This window comes from Poecilia mexicana, unplaced genomic scaffold (assembly GCF_051168715.1).
Source record: "Poecilia mexicana isolate PSO_F unplaced genomic scaffold, ASM5116871v1 scaffold_9, whole genome shotgun sequence".
Classification (NCBI taxonomy): domain Eukaryota; kingdom Metazoa; phylum Chordata; class Actinopteri; order Cyprinodontiformes; family Poeciliidae; genus Poecilia; species Poecilia mexicana.
Genome location: NW_028263378.1, coordinates 8,063,552 through 8,080,029, shown reverse-complemented (window position 1 = coordinate 8,080,029; position 16,478 = coordinate 8,063,552). Strand labels below are relative to the sequence as shown.

The following is a 16,478-nucleotide window of genomic DNA, read 5'->3' as shown; positions in this document are numbered from 1 at the left end:
AGAGTCAACAGGGTTTCTTCTCAGATCGCTCTGTATTTAGATTCCTGGCTGCTTCTTGTAGCTGAAAAACTCCCTAGTGCCCAAACTGTCTGTCATAGTCCAGATGATGCATTCAGAGTAATGTGCAGTAAATGTCAATTTATTCATAAAGCACTTTAAAAACACGAGGTGCACCAAAATGCTGTACAACAAATTTACCAGTGTAATATTGCTGTAGCAGCAATTTTTAGCCAATTGTTCCTGGGCATTGTGCCTAAGTGAAATAGTACAGGGATGAGAGTAAATCAGTAAAGACAATAATTATGAGTTATAAGGTAGATGATATAAAAGAAAAGAAAAAAAATCAAATCATCCTCAAGTTTTATTCAGGCACTAGCCAGGGTATACACTTTTAACACTTTAGTCCATTTGGTTTGTAGTAACATCTAATTATAGTAAGCTGTCATTTTAGAAATTATGATCTGAATGACAACGCATGACAAATGAAACTCAAATGCAGAACTGCACCCAAAGCTGCAAACAAAATAATTGAAATAAACATTTGTTGGTGCAAATACTGAAACTACATATATATATATATATATATATATATATATATATATATATATATATATATATATATATATATATATATATATATATATATATATATATATATATATATATATAAACAACAACAACACATCAAGACTTACACATTTGAAAAAACATGAAGTTTCTATGAAAAGAAATTTGATCAGACACAAAATTATAATGTCAATTTTTCTAGACACAGATAACCACAGTAAGTTTGCTTTATTCGACTTTGAAACCTTTGAACTATGAATGTTTCATCTTCCTTGTTCCTCTAACGTCCTACATTCTCTTTATTTTGGCACTTTACAAAAGTCCCACCTCCTTCATTAGTTCAACACTCGGCTGTTTGACACATCAGTCTTGAACTCTGTGTGACACAAAGTCCATACACCTTTATAAGACACATCCAAAGCTGCATGACGTACTATTCATGTAAGCTGCATTAACTCAGGAATGCCACATTAGTAATTCCACTTTCCCTCATGATTAGAATGTCACAAACAAAAGTGTCCTGCTTATAAAACAATAAAAAAGGTCCTCAAAAACATCATATTGCCATGATTTTATGCATGTTTTGACAACAAAATCTTATCACAAACGAGACCTAATGTCTCGTTTGTGCCTTCTAAATAAAAAAAGGATTTGAAAGAAGATGCTGAAAAAAAACACTAAATGAATTATAGATCAAGGAAAACATCCACTCATACAAGCAGGGAAATCTTGAAAGATATTTACACTAAACCTACTCTTTTGTTAGACAAGCACTTGGTCCGAGTTCATTCCTATTGGAAAAAAAAATCAAATGTTGAAAGCGTTGGATACATTTTTTATCTTATTGTCACGGGATACATCTCCATTTGAAGACGGATCTGCAGAAAAGCCTGTTTTTACACTTCGACTGGTGACAATGAAAGAAAAATGAAGTAGAATAAAACTAATCCCAAATTCTATTTCACACCTTCGCCCTACTCTGCAGCCCCACACCTGTGCTTTTAGCAGTTTCCCCAATCTTTTTTTTGATGCAGTGTGAGGGCAAAGTGGCAGCGCTATCTGGCTCTCAAAAATAAAAGTTTCAGTGGTGTTATTTCTGTTTTTCAAAAACTTTTTATGCATTCTACTACATACATAGTTAGTTACAAATCACAGCTGATTACCCTAAACGGCAATTAATTCCACTTCTGGCAGAGATGTGAAAAAAGTCTAGAAAAAAAAGAAAGAAAAGAAAATAAAGAAAATACTTATCTTTTGCTGCAATGGAAAAATGTCAAAGAAAATTTTAGGAAAGTCTAATCGTTACCTGGAGTACATTTACAAAATGGAGAGGGAAAAATATGACATTCAGAAATAATTATGTTTTAACTAAATAATCTATGGCCCAATTGTTAAGCTACTGTGACCACCTCTTTCACTTGGGCCCCAGGCAGACACCAACAATGTGTTTAGGTGTAATATTAAGAAAATGCAGTTTTTGTCTGACTAACTTAAAAGAACTACATGGAATTTGTTAAACTTTACTGCTAAAGTTTTAACATTTATGTTCAAGCTCTATATATGATCTATGATCCATCCATCCATTTTCTTTACACCTTTGTCCCTTGGTGGGGTCGGGAGGGTTGCTGGTGCCCATCTCCAGCTAACGTTCTGGGCGAGAGGTGGGGTTCACCCTGGACAGGTCACCAGTCTGTCGCAGGGCAACACAGGGACACGCAGGACACACAACCATGCACACGGGACAATTTAGACCGATTAACTTAACAGTCATGTTTTTGGACTGTGGGAGGAAACCGGAGAGGACCCACGCATGCAAGACTCCATGCAGAGAGACCAGAGCTGGGAATTGAACCCAGAACCTTCTTGCTGCAAGGCAACAGCTCTACCAACTGTGCCACTGTGCAGCCCCATGATCTATGATTCTTTTGGGCATTTCAAACAGTCTGTTTGAGTTGATCTCCTTACCCACAACGAGAGATAAGAATGTTTCACTGCTGTTCAATTAGTTCCAAAAAGGCGCTAAAAGGTCAAAGACATGAAGAACCAGTTTAAGATTAGACACCAGTCCCAAATCAGACATAACACCACCGTTACGTTGTACCACCTCCTCCCTTAATATACTTATTTCATACAAGAATAATATGCAAATAGGTATGCCGTATAAATATAGCTTACACACAACAAAATGCACACACAAGTAGCAAGACAATAAGCTCACTTCCCTATCAATAGTAACCACGGCAACCACATCTCAGTCTATTTCTGTCTAAAGCATACAACGTTTAGGTTAGTTGGAACTAAGAAGCAGTATTTTATATCATCAGGGTAGCAATTATGTATCTACTTCGCAGAAGCAGCAATTCTTTCTTTGCAGCAGACTGAAAACTGCAACCAATGCTAATGTGGTAACATAATATTTTTGCAATATTTAAGAACTTAAGATTCAGGCCTGTGCAGATTATCAAGCAAAAATATAAACAAAAAAAATCAGAGAGAAAGCAGCAGAGGCCCTGAACATGCATGCTCACAACGAACGTCTGCTCTACTACCAACATGGAGGATTTCTACTACATGCAAAGTTATCTATTTATATATATATATATTTTTACTTATTTACTTGATATCAAAATGCTCCCACCAGGTTTGCTAAAGCTATATGTGCTGACCTGTGTGTGTGTGTGTGTGTGTTTAAGGCTGAACTCTCTCCCACATTTCACAGGAGTAGGTCTTCTTGTCCGTGTGCATCTTCATGTGAACCAGCAGGCTGGACTGACTTTTGAAGCTTTTGCCGCATGTCTTGCAGGAATACGGCCTCTCGCCCGTGTGCGTCCTGACGTGGCCGTCCAGTATGGACTTCTGGTTGAACCTCTTGCTGCACACTTGGCAGGAATACGGCCTCTCGCCCGTGTGGATCCTCTTGTGAACGTTCAGTATGGATTTCTGGTTGAAGCGTTTCCCGCAGATGTCGCAGGAAAAAGGCCTCTCGCCCGTGTGGATCCGCTGGTGGACCTGCAGGATGGATTTCTGGTTGAACCTCTTGCCGCAGATGTGACAGCAGAACGGCCTCACGCCCGTGTGGATGCGGAAGTGTCTTATCAGTCTGGACTTAAACTGAAACACTTTCCCACACGTATTGCATTTATACTCACACTTCCTATCGACAAAAGAGTTGCATGAAGTTTTGAACAGGATAGGATTGTAGACGTTACAGATTCTGGGATGCGTCTTCTCCGGTTGTTTCGCACCACTGTCATCCGATATGATCTCGACCGACTCCGCCTCTGCCGAGTTCCTGTTGAGAGTTTGGGCCACATGAAGGTGATCGTGACCTTCATCATGAGGAACGGTGATCATGAACGTGTCTGTCTCCTGCTTCAACACAAGCTGCTCCTTCTGGGCCAAGCAGAAGTCTTCCTGTTCCTCTTTGACTTTTGGAAACCCCAACTCCAACGCAGAGTGACGGTCATGGTCAAAGAGCTGCTGGTCAGAGAGAAAGTTTTCCTCCTTAAAGAAAAGCGGCTGTGGTATGTCTGAAAGAAAAGGCAAAAAAAAAAAAAAAATGAAGGTAATTAAAATATAATTTGCATTTAAAAATGGAAACAAACTTTATAGATTTGACTAAACTATATCTGTACCATTATTTTAAATGTACCAAGCATATTTTCATTCATTCATGTATTTCTTTGCACTCTGTTGAATGTTTTAGGATTTCACTCTCTTATATCTTAGTTCTTCAGCTCATTATCCTCTATAATAGTCATTTTATTTCTTATAATTCCCTGATAATTGTTGCATAATTGCCGTGATATGATCCAGATAGCAGGGTGACCCAGGACTATTTCTAAGTGTTTAAAATATGAAAAATTTAAAACAAGAATCCCACGTGACTTTACAATCTCCATTTAAACTTTAGGACAAGGAATCTTACCCGAGTGCCATATGATATGAGATTCCAGTTTTGATTTCTGCTTGAACCTTCGGCCGCAGAAATCGCAGCAATACGGCCTCTCGACTGAGTGGATTTTCTTATGAACGTTCAGGATGGACTTCTGGTTGAAGCGCTTCCCGCAGACGTCGCAGGAGAACGGCCTCTCGCCCGTGTGGATCCGCTGGTGGACCTTCAGGATCGACGTCTGGTTGAATCGTTTGCCACAGGTGTGGCAACAGTACGGCTTCACGCCCGTGTGGATGATCTGGTGCCGCATGAGCTTGGATCTATACGGAAACACTTTGCCACAGTACTCGCACACAAACTCGCATATTTTCCCCTTGTGAGTGTAAATAGGAGTCTTGAACGTGATGGGAATGTGTTCACCGATTCTGTGATGTCTCCTCTGCAGTCTTGTCTCCATGCGTCTGGTTATTACAGAACCGCTATGATTTCCTTCATCCTGGCCTTTGCTCACATTTTGAGAATATCTAGAGCCAAGCTGATCATCAGTATTACGTTCTGTTGCTCCTTGAACACATACTGTGTCTGTGGACTCCTCATCCACAGGATTTGACAAGACAACATTGTCACCTTCATCACAGGTAATACTTGGAAAAAGAGTTTCAACTTCCTCTTTCAGCTCAACTTCTCCTTCCTCGGGACTGGTGAGGATTTCTTCATGGCTCTCTGGAATCTGCTCTCTGCCTTCTTTTTTCAAAATAGACTTCCTGTCCTGTCTTGTCTTGAGCTGCAGCTCCGTTGGAATGTCCTCCACGTTAATGAAATCTTGTGGGAGCTCTGGATAGAAAACGAATACAAAACAGGTGATGGGGAAAAACAAAACAAAACAAAAAACAAACAAGGATATGATTATCCCCAAAACACTAATTTGATGATCTATTAATCTTTCAAAAAATTACAAAAAGTAACGCATATTTTAAATAATAAAAAAAGACACAGAGCTATCAAAAAGTTGAAAAATAGAAATCAGAATACATTTTTATGCTCATAACCCTAAATAAAAATCTAGTGCAGCCTATTGCTTTGTGACTTCAGTTAACTTTTTTGTTTGTTTGTTTGTTTTAGTCTGGCAGGTATTAATTCTTGTTAATTGTAAAAATAAATAAATAAATAAATAAATAAAAATCACCACAAACTGTCACACACTAATATATTTCAGTAGAGTCTTTAGCTTTGCATGTATTTGCTGAATATCTCTAAGCTTCTGATATATCACAAGATTTATTTCTATTCTATTCATTTTTATTCAGTGCATTCATTTTTCTCCAAATTTGAAATTTGATTCCACCAATCTTTGTCAAACATCATCATTTAGGACATTTTTCCCTGACCACATTTCTTCTTCAAAGAATGGTTCCCCCACTTTCGTTCCAGTTTTTAATAACTTGTTGCTAAAGAAAAGCAACCCCACAGCATGATGCTGCCAGCAACATGTAGTGAAATGCATAAAATTAGTTTTCTGCCACCAGCCTTGTTGCTTCCTCAAGGCTTGCTGACCAATCGTTGTTTTACAAAGATTTCTAACGTGTTAATAGACTACACATTCCCTAATTCTACATAAGGACTATAGCTGAAGACTAAATGGTAAAGGAGTTTTTAAGGTACCACATACCGACATGAACCCCGACATTTCTGCAAATTAATCGTAATTTATAGGTTACAATCTTTCATTTGCTGCAACAATGCTCTATTGCATTTCAATACAAACCTGTTTTGTGCAACTTAACTTCAGGTTTCCAGGCGATGGTGAGCAGCCTGCGCTGGCGGCTGATCTCTTCTTCGTATTCGGAGATAGTTTTTTCAAACACGCAGAAGATCTCCTGAGCCGCGGCCGTCAATCGCTCGTTAACGAACTGCCTCAAACACTCAACTGAAGACATTGTTGTTTAATTAAAGATGCACCATATTTCCATGCGATCCGTTAACGAGAATGCTTTTTTTGTTTACTTCCGTCGTGTGTCACACTTTAACGGTCCGGCTTTGGCAGCAGTACAGTTCCGCGTGTTTATCGGATTCTCTTCACCACGCTTTACCAACTATTTTTTCAGTGATTTTTCTCGAAAACATCAAGTTATTTTTTTTGCTTTTTTTTCCTGCCAGCATTTATCTCGAAGTGACTGAATTCATGAGTAATTCCAAAGTCTAAGTTATGCTAAAAGTTGTGCATTGTAAAGCTACTGCTCACTTCAGGAGGGTAATCTGTCTCTTAAACATGAAGTCTAGGCACTTATTAGATGCATGGAAAAATCTTTCTATGGAAGATAAATATCTATTGATATATTTATCAATAGATATCAATTCAATAGATGTGAATTGAATTCCAGGGGTTTACCAGAAAGATTCTCTTTGGTGTTACAAGGTAAACTGGGTTTTTATTATTATTATTATTATTATTATTAAGTTTTGGTGCTGGCAGTGGTTTTTGAATGTGGAGCTCTTCTTGTACATTGATGTCCATCTGTCTTGCAGAAAACTTTGCTCAAATTTTAAGGCCAGCTGTTTTTGGATTGGGCTAATTTTCCCCTATAATGTTTATTAGGAGTAAATAGCAATAAATATAACTCTTGTTACGTAAACAAAAGATAATGAAGTTCAGAAGAATTTTGAACAAACAAAAAACTTGAAAAACATTGAACTGTTATTTCTTTATTTTTCTTTTCTCATTGTTTCTCTTGCCGGGTTATCAGAATGAACTGACTGAACCCAGACAAAGATCAAAAGCACATCAGTCGTACCATTTATTGGGTTTATCTATTTGACTCAATGCAAGTTTTTTTTTTAATGTTTTTCATTTTATTGGTTGAAAATAAGCAAGTTTCATCATAAATCCACAGCTGTTTCACTGGTGTATTTAGCAGTTTTATCAGCTTATCCAATCAAATATTTACTCTTGTTAAAAAGAAGAAACTCATTTCATTCTTTAATTTTCGGGGAATTTTAGCAACATTTATTTCTGATCTTGTCCTTTTTGAATGTTTTCTGCAGGAAACTGATGTAATAGGAATAAACCAAATAGAATAGGAATCAAATGATTACACAAAACAGGTCAATTGGAACACGGATGAAAAGGATGTTCACTGCCCTGCCGTGCAATCATCCAATCACAAGAGAAGGGATAAAGTCCATCCAATTGGCAAACATTAATGAGTAAACTTTACAATGACTGCGCCTTATGAAAGGTGGAACTAGCAGCAACACGCTTGTTGTACTGAGATATAAGGGGTAATAAAACTGGATTTATCAGCTGCGCTCAGAGCCAAAAAACCATCACTTTGGAAACTTGTCTAGTAGATCCAAAGAGGACTTAAACTGTGGAAGATGTTAAAGGAGGCACTGATTGGGACTCTGTGTGGGGCTGTCGCATTGACTATTGGTATCCTAATCGGTCACTTTGGTATCCAAAAGAACTCTGCACCATCCTGGGTGAATGATGTGGCGAAGGATGTGGACGAGGCCCTCATCAAGCAGTTCTTGTCTGAGGTGGAGACACTTCAACTTCAGGAGAACCTTAGGTAATATGATCCTTTAATTCTTTGAATTACTTTTTGGTGTCATTTATTTTATATGCCATGACAAAAGGCATTGCACTGCAAACAATAAACATTAAAGCTGAAAGAAGCACTGCTGTCCAAATTGGAAAGAAAAAAACAGTTTGACACGTTTGGGGGGTCAGTCAAGATATTATCTCATGTGCCTGACTTTTTAAGACAAATTTGATCAAATCAGACTTTCCTTATCCACATGTTTCTGTGCAGGGAATTGACAAAAGTGCCTCATATGGCCACATCACCTGGCGACGAGGAGACGGTGAAGTATGTGCTAAAAAGATGGCAAGATCCAGAAACTGGTCTGGATGAAGCCTGGAGACAGGAATATAAGGTCTACCTTTCATTTCCCGACCCTAAAAACCCCAACAAAGTCACTGTTGGTGAGTCAAAGAGTGACACAGTGTCCATCCTCTGTGAACATTTCTCTTGTCTGGCTTGTGATTTAGTTTTTATTTGCTACTTTGCAATGAGTTTCACAGTACAGATGATTGTAATGTGTTTATTTCAGTACACTCCTCGGATTCTGTGCTGTTTACTGTGAGAGAAAGGGAAGTGAATTACACTGCTGATCAGAATGATCCTCAGGTGGTTCAGCCGTTTGCTGCATACTCTCCTGCAGGAGAAGCAAAGGTAAAAAGACCTGAGGATTAATGCAATCTGTAATATTTACTGTAAATTAAAAGCATTTATTTATTATTTTCATTACAAATCGAATTAAGAATTATCCCTGCAAGTAGAAAAGAAACAATTCCAAGTAAACAGTGCTATAATGACCAGACAAGACACCACATACTCACATTTACAGTGAGATAATCACTGTAAAAGTAACTTAGCAAACTAGTAAAACTCACATGATGTTTATAACTTTGACTGGAAACGGATTAAAATCTGACCTGTCAAAAACATGAAGACGTCTAACATTTTCTGACTTCATATCTTTTTAAGAATAGTATCAGAGCAGAGCATATCTTTACACTGCAATTATCAGCTAAATGTTGAAAAAAATACAAGAAGGATTTTTAAAAAATTACTCAACAACTGATTTCTTTTTGTTAGTTTATATAAGGTTTCAAGTTCATCCTTTAACTTCTTTTATCATTGCTCTTATCATAAACTAGATAAGGACTGTTTATAAAAACGGCATCTGTCACTGAATCATAAGATCACTGACAACTGCTGGTTATTTAGATTGTCCTTTTAATAATAATTATGAAATAAGATTAATTCCCGAAAGCCCTTTTCCCCCTCAGCTTAGTAATGGTTGTTTTTTTTTTTTTTTTTTGTTTTTTATGCTTTCTATGTTTTGGACGATTTAGGCAGAAGATTCTCTAAAGCACATTCACTGATGTGGTTGTTCAATTATAAAATGCATAATTTCCATATTCCCCGAGAAGAATCTGCAAATGTACATACTGTAGTTGGTTATGTACCAAGATGGATAAAATCAACCACAACAGCAACCTGAGTACAATGTGAGGAGAGCAAAGAGGAGAAACAAAACGGCAGATGTTGCTTAATTATTTACAGTTTGCTGGTCATATTGTGTTACAGTTGTTGTTTTATTGGGACCACAGACGTACATTTTGCAGCAGATAAGCATCTTCAAGGCCAAAAAGATCTTTTAAATCTCTAGTTGCAATTCATTATAAAGATAGGGAGATTGGACCGTCAAGAGATTACCTGTAATAACTCATAGTTGTTACAGCAGTTCTGCAAAACTATTTGGCTGATTTATTTTTTTATGGCTTTAGGGGAAACTGGTTTTCGCCAATCAGGGAAAACCTAGTGATTTTGAACATCTGAACAAGACCATTGACCTAAGAGGAACCATCGCAATCACCAGATATGGTGGAGAGGGGAGAGGACAAAAGGTCAGTTTCACTTGTTAGTGGAATTCATTTATTTTTATTTTTTATTTTATATTTTTTCAAACAGTGACTTCTCTGAATTTAAGCATGCAGATAATTTGAACAAAATTCAGCTGCTCACCAGATGTTGTGGTGTTTTTGATGTAGGCTATCAATGCAGCAGCCTACGGTGTTGTTGGGTTGCTGGTGTACACGGACCCTCTGGACATGAATGATGGCCTCATGTCGGACATCAATGAGACGTACCCACACTCCTGGTACCTGCCACCCACTGGTGTGGAAAGAGGCGCCTATAGTAGAGACTTTGGAGATTTGCTCACACCGTATTTGGCTGCCAAAGGTAATAAGTGGCTTCTTTAAAAGGAAGATTTGGTTTTGTCATAACGTCAAACAAACTCTGCCGCAACATAAAAATCTGTAGCTCTCATATGCACTCTCAATAATGATTTTTATTTTTTTTTTAATCTCCAGAGGACACCTACAGAATCCCAACTGAAGACATTACTGGGATCCCTCCCATTCCAACACAACCAATTGGATTTGAGGATGCAAGCACACTCATTTGGTCTGTGGAAATTCGCTTGTGGAATAGTTAGGGCTCAAACAGACTCATAATAACATCATTATTTATTTTTATTTTGGATGTTTCAGTGCATTGGCAGGAGTTGCAGCTCCAAAGGACTGGCAGGGAGGATTCAAATGCGTCTACAACTTAGGTGGTCCAGGGTTTAAAGCTGCATCTCCCTTCAACGACAGGTTGTCAGCATTTCACAAGATACTGAAATGATTAGCAACTCACTACAGAAACAAAAAAATCTAATTATTTTTGATCAAATAAATTGTAAATGAATTTATCTTGTGCATAACACATAATAATGGGTATGATTGCGGTTTAATAATGTGATGCTTACTTACTCCTGTAAGCAACTGCATTAAGATAAAGGAGATTGCAACCACAGTATGAAGCAGAAAAACAAAGATAAAGCTATTGGGAAATGATTGGAGTGGAAAGAAGAGTTTATCACTGGCTCCACTTGCAGCCAAAGTGTCTCTTGGTTGATTTGACTGAATATGAGCAGCACATACACTTAAATTAAATGAAAAAAAATTATCCCAATCTACCAATCAAGCTTAAAGCGCTGTGAAACCTTAATTTACACTCAAGAAACCCGTTAATGATTTGAGCTTTGAGTCGACTGTTAACATCAATCTGTATCTATTTTACAGTGAGGTAAAACTGGACATCCATAATAATGGAGCGATTGTAAACTCCGCCAATGTGATGGGAGTTATCAGAGGAAGTGTTGAGCCAGGTGAGACCGGCAGACCTCTGTCTGATGTTTTCATGCGTATTTTCTTTGTAACCGTTTTTGCACGTATGTCCACAGACAGATATGTGATCTATGGGAATCACAGGGACAGCTGGGTACATGGCGCCATCGACCCAAGCAGTGGAACGGCGGTCATGCTGGAAATTACCAGAGTGCTGGGCAGAATGGTCAAACAGGGTGAGAAGAATAATGTAGCAGAGAAGAGAAATGGCCGTCTACCGGTTTTGATTGACAACTATAATTTCGGAGCCTCTTTGTGACAGGAAAATGGAGACCAAGGAGGTCCATTATCTTTGGCAGCTGGGGAGCTGAAGAGTTCGGTCTTATTGGGTCTGCTGAGTACACAGAGGTAAAGTCCGACCCAAAAATGAGTACAGCAAGAAAAAAATGAATTCATTCACAAATAGATATGGTCTCCACTTTCTCAATGGAGTAACAAAAAGTACTTGAATGAGACAAATAAGTAATTACTTTTTGTCTTGTGGTATATTTTAAAGTAAGGAATATAATTTTGCGTTACTAATTGCATTTATGTACAATGAGATAAAGAGAAATCTTATGTTTTTTTGTTTGTTTGTTTGTTTGTTTGTTTGTTTGTTTGTTTTTTTGTGCAGGAATACTTCACCAAACTCAGTGAGCGTACTGTTGGTTACATAAATGTGGACATTTCTGTTTTTGGTAAGAAGTTGTACTTTTTACATTAAACAGTTTGAAAATATAATAACAGAACAAAATTAGTGGCATAATTGCTTGCATATAGTCTTTTGTAATTACACTCACATACAGTGAAATACCAGTCTTGTTCAATCCTGCACATTTGTTTCTGCAGCAAATGCCACACTAAGAGCGTCAGCAATGCCATCAATGCAAAGTGTCATCTTCAAAGCTGCACAACAGGTCAGCTTTTCAAATCATCTCTTTTCAGGTGTTTATTAAAAGTACTCAGATTTGGATAAAACTAATTTGCACTCATACTTAGGAATGTTTGATTTTGAAGTATATCTTCCCTTCAGGTCGATGCTCCGGGACTTGCGTCCACATCTGTGTACGACAACTGGATCCGTTACACTAACAGAACCAGCCCGACCCACGGACTCATTCCAAGGTACAGACCTGAATTATATTTAAACATATAAATGTATCCACTTGTTTTCTAAACCCTCCATAAGTTCCAGTGGGGTGAAAACACAGTGGGTCTCACAAAAATCTGGCTGCAAGTGGAAGAGGCAAAGTCAGAAGTTATTTTCCAAAAATTCCAATAACACTTAGTCATAGATGTATTAAGTGACAGCTGATTTGTGCTTCTTCTTTCCACAGGCTGGGATATTTGAATGGAGCAGGGAGTGATTATGCTGCCTTTGTCCATTTCCTAGGAATTACTTCCATAGATATGTCTTACACATATGACAGGGTAAGAAAAAACATTTTCTTTATATATTATTTCAAGGGGAATGAGGATTTTGTTGAGTTTTTCAGTGAGAAATACCTCTGCTGGATGCAGAGGGGCAGCAGACAGATGGATAAATGTTAGAACAAAACAGCAAGAAGAATCCAAATGTCAATAAATTAACAATTTAAAACAAAAATGTGAAAACAACACATAATGAAAATAGTATCATAAAGAACATATGTGCAACTGATTGCTTTCTGATTTGGAAAATGGAAATTTGCCTGTCGCAAGACAAAACAATTTGAAAAGAGTAAATAAATATTTTACTGCTTTTAATTACGTTATGCAAACAATGGCATATTGAAAACTGCTTAGACTCGTCACAATAAACAATGGAAAAAATCTCAATTGGAACCACAGCAATCAAATTCTCTTATAATTGCTGACTTCGTACACATTTCCTCTGGTGTTTGGATGATCTACCTCTGGTGAAAACCTCCAGGACTTTGGGGTTGAAAGGCCTCTTTGCCATCACCCTAATTTTAATCTCCCAACACAGACTCTCTATGAAATTCTTATCAGTAGAGATATGTTTGTAAACTTAAAACACCCATAGACCTACATGTACTAGTGATTAGGATAATTGTTCATGAAACCAAATCCCTGAACAAGCAACACCATTTGGAAAGTAAGAACACAAAGAGAAAACATAGTAGCAGCAATAATAAATCTGAAATGGTAAATGGCAGGGATGAGTTTTTGATTCCAGTAAAATGTAATATTTACAAAATACTACAGCCTCATTCTTGTCTGTCACCTGCATATTTCAGCTCTTGTTCTTCCTTGTACAGAGTAAAACAAACGCTCGGATTTACCCTGCCTACCACACAGCATACGACACTTTCGACTATGCATCGAGGTTCATTGATCCTGGTGAGTGTTGCAATGTCTTTCACTGTAATGCAGAATTATTGCCTTTATACTGTTTTTCATGACGGTGAAGATGATCGTTCCATTAAGTCTACTGTCAGGTTCAATAAATGAGAAAAGCTGTTACGTCTCCTCTTTTGTTCAAATCCCAAACCTGCTCCTCTTGTAGGATTTGTCGCTCACCAGGCTGTTGGCAGGACTGCAGGAAACATCCTCATCCGATTGGCTGACAGTCTGTTGTTGCCTTTTAACTGCAAGGACTACGCTGAGAGTCTGGAGGCTTACCTGGATACAGCAATGACCTTATACCAAAAAGACCTTGAAGCTAAAGATATCTCAATGGGTTAGTAAGTAAAACAGAAAAGAGGGAAATAACCTGCAGGAATATTTAGTTTTCTCCTCATCTGTCAAATTTCCACAATGGCGTCAATAACATATCATTCATTTTGTGCTGTGTAGGAAATATGGATCACATCCTAAATTTGGGATTCAGTTCATAATAAAGCCAGAAAGTGCTGAAGTGATTTGTGCTTCATTTCAGAACCTCTCATTCAAGCTGTGGCCAACTTCCGCAAAGCAGCAGAACAGCTGGACAAAGTCATCCAGAGTTCAGACCTGGCAAATGAAACGTAGGGGCATGCTCGCATGCAGATGCACTTAGTATGATGCCAAAACCATTTTTAGTCTGCATCCCTCTCCGTCTCGGTCTTCTTTTTTTTTTCAGCCCGCTAAAGGTCAGAAAGATCAATGATCAGCTCATGTTGATGGACCGAGCCTTCTTGAATCCTCTGGCCTTTCCACATGAATATGGATTCAGGTAAGGCAAAAATGTTCCATTAGCACAGTGCCTTGCATTAAATTAGCATTTGGGTGATGCAAATTAAACATTAACCGTTTCTCTAGCAAGTGTATTTCATAAATGCTTCATAATGATCGGTAGCAAAGCTGGTTCAGAAGGGTGGTTCTGATATCTTTTTTACTTCTCATTTTTCATCAAACATTGTTTTCAGGAGATGCAAGGTTTCTTTAACGTTCCACTTCTTTGGGATTTTGCACTCCTTGTTTCAATATTCCACAGGCATGTGATTTGGGCTTCAAGCAGTTCTGGCAAGCCGACCTTCCCAGGGATAGCAGATGCCTTTGCTCAGGCTAATTCATCACATTTGGACAGCGACTGGGGAAAAGTGCACTACCACGTGTCAGTAGTGGCCCAAGCCATCGAAGGGGCTGCCGACATGCTGAATGAAGTCATATAGGCAGAAACTCCTTGCATAAACTGCAATGCTCCGTGGCTGTCTATTTATGAATGATACTACCTGCAGAAATTTTAAAATCAGTGTAGAAGACATATAGAGACACATGTGATGTAACTATTCAAAGTTATGCAAATGAACATGTCGTTTTTCCCTTTTAAGTGCTTTGTTTTTCAATGGTGCGTATTTCAAGAGTATCCTCTGTCAGCATGTTGTATTTTAGACAAAGGAAGGCTGTCAGCCTCCCTGAAATTCATCAAATGATTAAAGTGAAGTGAAACATAAACATAAGACAAATGAAAGAATTTCTTTGTTTTTAATAAAGATTCAGTTAAACTTCCAGCATTTGTTGTATTTGATTTTTCAAGGAGGTGAAGTTTTTTTCTGCTTTTTTAATCAGCTTGCGTCGATAGTTGTTATTCTTAATGTTTTATTAATGAAAAGGCACCAATGTTCTGGCTGAGAGCTACCAAGAGGCCATGTTGGATTCCGAAATCAGACTTACTATGAATGGCTGACGTTTGCAGTGAATGATAATGAAATATAGGTATAAATAGTGCTGGAACAGTGCATTCATGGAAAGAATGCATCTCACTAAATATTTGTATAAATGGGATTTGCTTTGGCCAGCTGGAAAAAAAAAACTAGGCCAACAGGAGAAGCTGCAATACTACACCATGCCACCAGGGGGCAGAAAATGCATTAATGTAATAGAGTAACAACAGAATGAGAGTAACACAGTGGCCTCTTCTATCCTGGTCAAAGTTTACTCTGCTGAACAAACTCAAGTGAATCCTCAGAGCTGCAGCAGAAACTCTGGTTTGCAAACATCTGTGTTTCCATTTGGAAATAAACATCTTAGTTTAAATTCATTCCACTGCTAAGCGATGAGAACATCTATGCTGTATATAAAGAAGCCATGTATTATTTCAATAACACCTGGTACTATGTAAATCCCTAAGAGCCACATTTCATTAATCTGAAATGTTAAGAATAAAAATAGAGCTATGGTGTCGGAAGGAAAGCCATATGTTCAACATCGTTATTTTTAGAAAGTTGCAAATCATAATAATCTCACTTGCCAAAAATAGAAGCCCCCTTTTCATAGTTTCAGGATCTGAGCCTGTTCCGACATCCTGGTTGAGAGTATTTCAGTAAAGGATGACTTTTAGTGGGTGATAAACCTTTGTACTTTTAGATGGGCACATAAACAAACCACCATGATCCTTTCCCTCAGCAACTCCGATTAAATAATTTGTATAGTCCATGGATCTTTTTCAGCCAACGCGTGGGATCCACACAAGAGGGAAAGCCCACTGTAGCTCCTTTCAGATTTGTAAATGCTGCCAAGAAATCTCCTGTATTAGACTGGACATTATGTCTATTGATTCATGTGATTGCGTATAAATGGACTGTATGGAGAATTTGACACTGTGGTTTGCACCAGTAATACTCTACTCAAGCAAAATGGTAATATCAAATAAAACACTGAAATTTAATTTGAGCTCATGCTATTACAATATCTGTTTCTGTTCAATTTTTTACATTTTTGGGATTAAAATTCACATATTTTATGTTAATTTATGGAGATTAAGGTAAAAAAAAGGAAAAAAAATCTATCTGGGCAAACATTTCAAAC

General features: G+C 37.8%; 2 protein-coding genes across 2 annotated transcripts; one reads left to right on the top strand and one right to left on the bottom strand.

The window, feature by feature from the left end:
• Window positions 1-760: 760 nt before the first annotated feature.
• Window positions 761-6,885, bottom strand: LOC106925875 (uncharacterized). The gene is made up of 3 exons (XM_015000436.2): window positions 6,228-6,885; window positions 4,496-5,296; window positions 761-4,097 (listed from the first exon to the last, which is right to left on the bottom strand). The coding sequence occupies exons 1-3, from the start codon at window positions 6,397-6,399 to the stop codon at window positions 3,256-3,258; spliced, it is 1,815 nt and encodes a 604-aa protein (XP_014855922.2). The 5' UTR covers window positions 6,400-6,885; the 3' UTR covers window positions 761-3,255.
• Window positions 6,886-7,688: 803 nt separating this feature from the next.
• naaladl1 (N-acetylated alpha-linked acidic dipeptidase like 1) lies at window positions 7,689-15,181 on the top strand. Its single transcript, XM_015000408.2, has 19 exons — window positions 7,689-8,031; window positions 8,275-8,447; window positions 8,576-8,697; window positions 9,819-9,938; window positions 10,083-10,275; window positions 10,407-10,500; window positions 10,587-10,691; window positions 11,163-11,248; window positions 11,324-11,443; window positions 11,530-11,615; window positions 11,881-11,944; window positions 12,096-12,163; window positions 12,280-12,371; window positions 12,584-12,677; window positions 13,508-13,589; window positions 13,756-13,929; window positions 14,128-14,215; window positions 14,311-14,403; window positions 14,665-15,181. The coding sequence occupies exons 1-19, from the start codon at window positions 7,838-7,840 to the stop codon at window positions 14,840-14,842; spliced, it is 2,226 nt and encodes a 741-aa protein (XP_014855894.2). The 5' UTR covers window positions 7,689-7,837; the 3' UTR covers window positions 14,843-15,181.
• The last annotated feature ends 1,297 nt before the right edge of the window (window positions 15,182-16,478 follow it).